The 684-nt window shown below is 54.1% G+C and overlaps 1 protein-coding gene across 1 annotated transcript in view; it reads left to right on the top strand.

Moving 5' to 3' along the window:
- Positions 1–139: 139 nt before the first annotated feature.
- The window catches only part of tmem175 (transmembrane protein 175), a 6,326-nt gene continuing 5,781 nt past the window's right edge, over positions 140–684 (top strand). The window contains exon 1 of the mRNA XM_035658904.1: positions 140–346. Coding sequence (XP_035514797.1) covers positions 140–346 — 207 coding nt within the window. The remainder of the gene's footprint in view (positions 347–684) is intronic.

Here is a 684-nt window from a genome sequence, read left to right as displayed (position 1 = left end):
GGAAAGCAGCCGTGCAGCAGCTTCCGGTGCCCCCCCCCCCCTCCAAAGTCAGCTGTCTCTGTTTGGAAACAGCTCCGTCCGCCGGGTCCCTGGTCCCGGGTCTCTGCTGCGTCCTCTGCCGCCCTGCAGCTCCTCCACCATGGGGGAAAACGACGACAGTGAAATCATAGAGCACCACGTCGAGGAGGAGATGGAGAAGAAAGGCACGAGGAGCCACGCAGCCTCCTCCTCCTCGTTCCCGGAGAGCGTCACTCCGTCCGACAGAGAGGGCCACAGCGGCACCCAGTCCTCCCACAGACTGCTGGCCTACAGCGATGCTCTCATCTCCATCATCGCCACCGTCATGGTGAGACACCGAGCTCCAGTCCCCATGGCCGAGCGGCGGGGGGAGCCTCAATACAGCACCACTTTGTTCTTATTATTATTTATATGCCCCGTTAACACGTACCGTGGATACGTACTTTTCTACATGTCAGAGGAAAACACAAACTCTCTATCTCACTAACGTTACATGTGACAGCTGTAGGTGTGGTTATTGTGCAGGATACACACTAAAACATGTACACACATTGCAATAGACACTATCTCCAGCTCTACTTTAAGCAACTGCAACATTAAAAGGTTGCTCACTTACTAATGCATCCAGTAATATCACTGTATAGTGGTTCTCAACCTGAGGTCCGG

This window comes from Morone saxatilis, unplaced genomic scaffold, assembly GCF_004916995.1.
Source record: "Morone saxatilis isolate NCDOM2014 unplaced genomic scaffold, NCSU_SB_2.0 Contig16, whole genome shotgun sequence".
Taxonomy (NCBI): domain Eukaryota; kingdom Metazoa; phylum Chordata; class Actinopteri; family Moronidae; genus Morone; species Morone saxatilis.
This window is presented reverse-complemented; position numbering and strand designations above follow the sequence as displayed.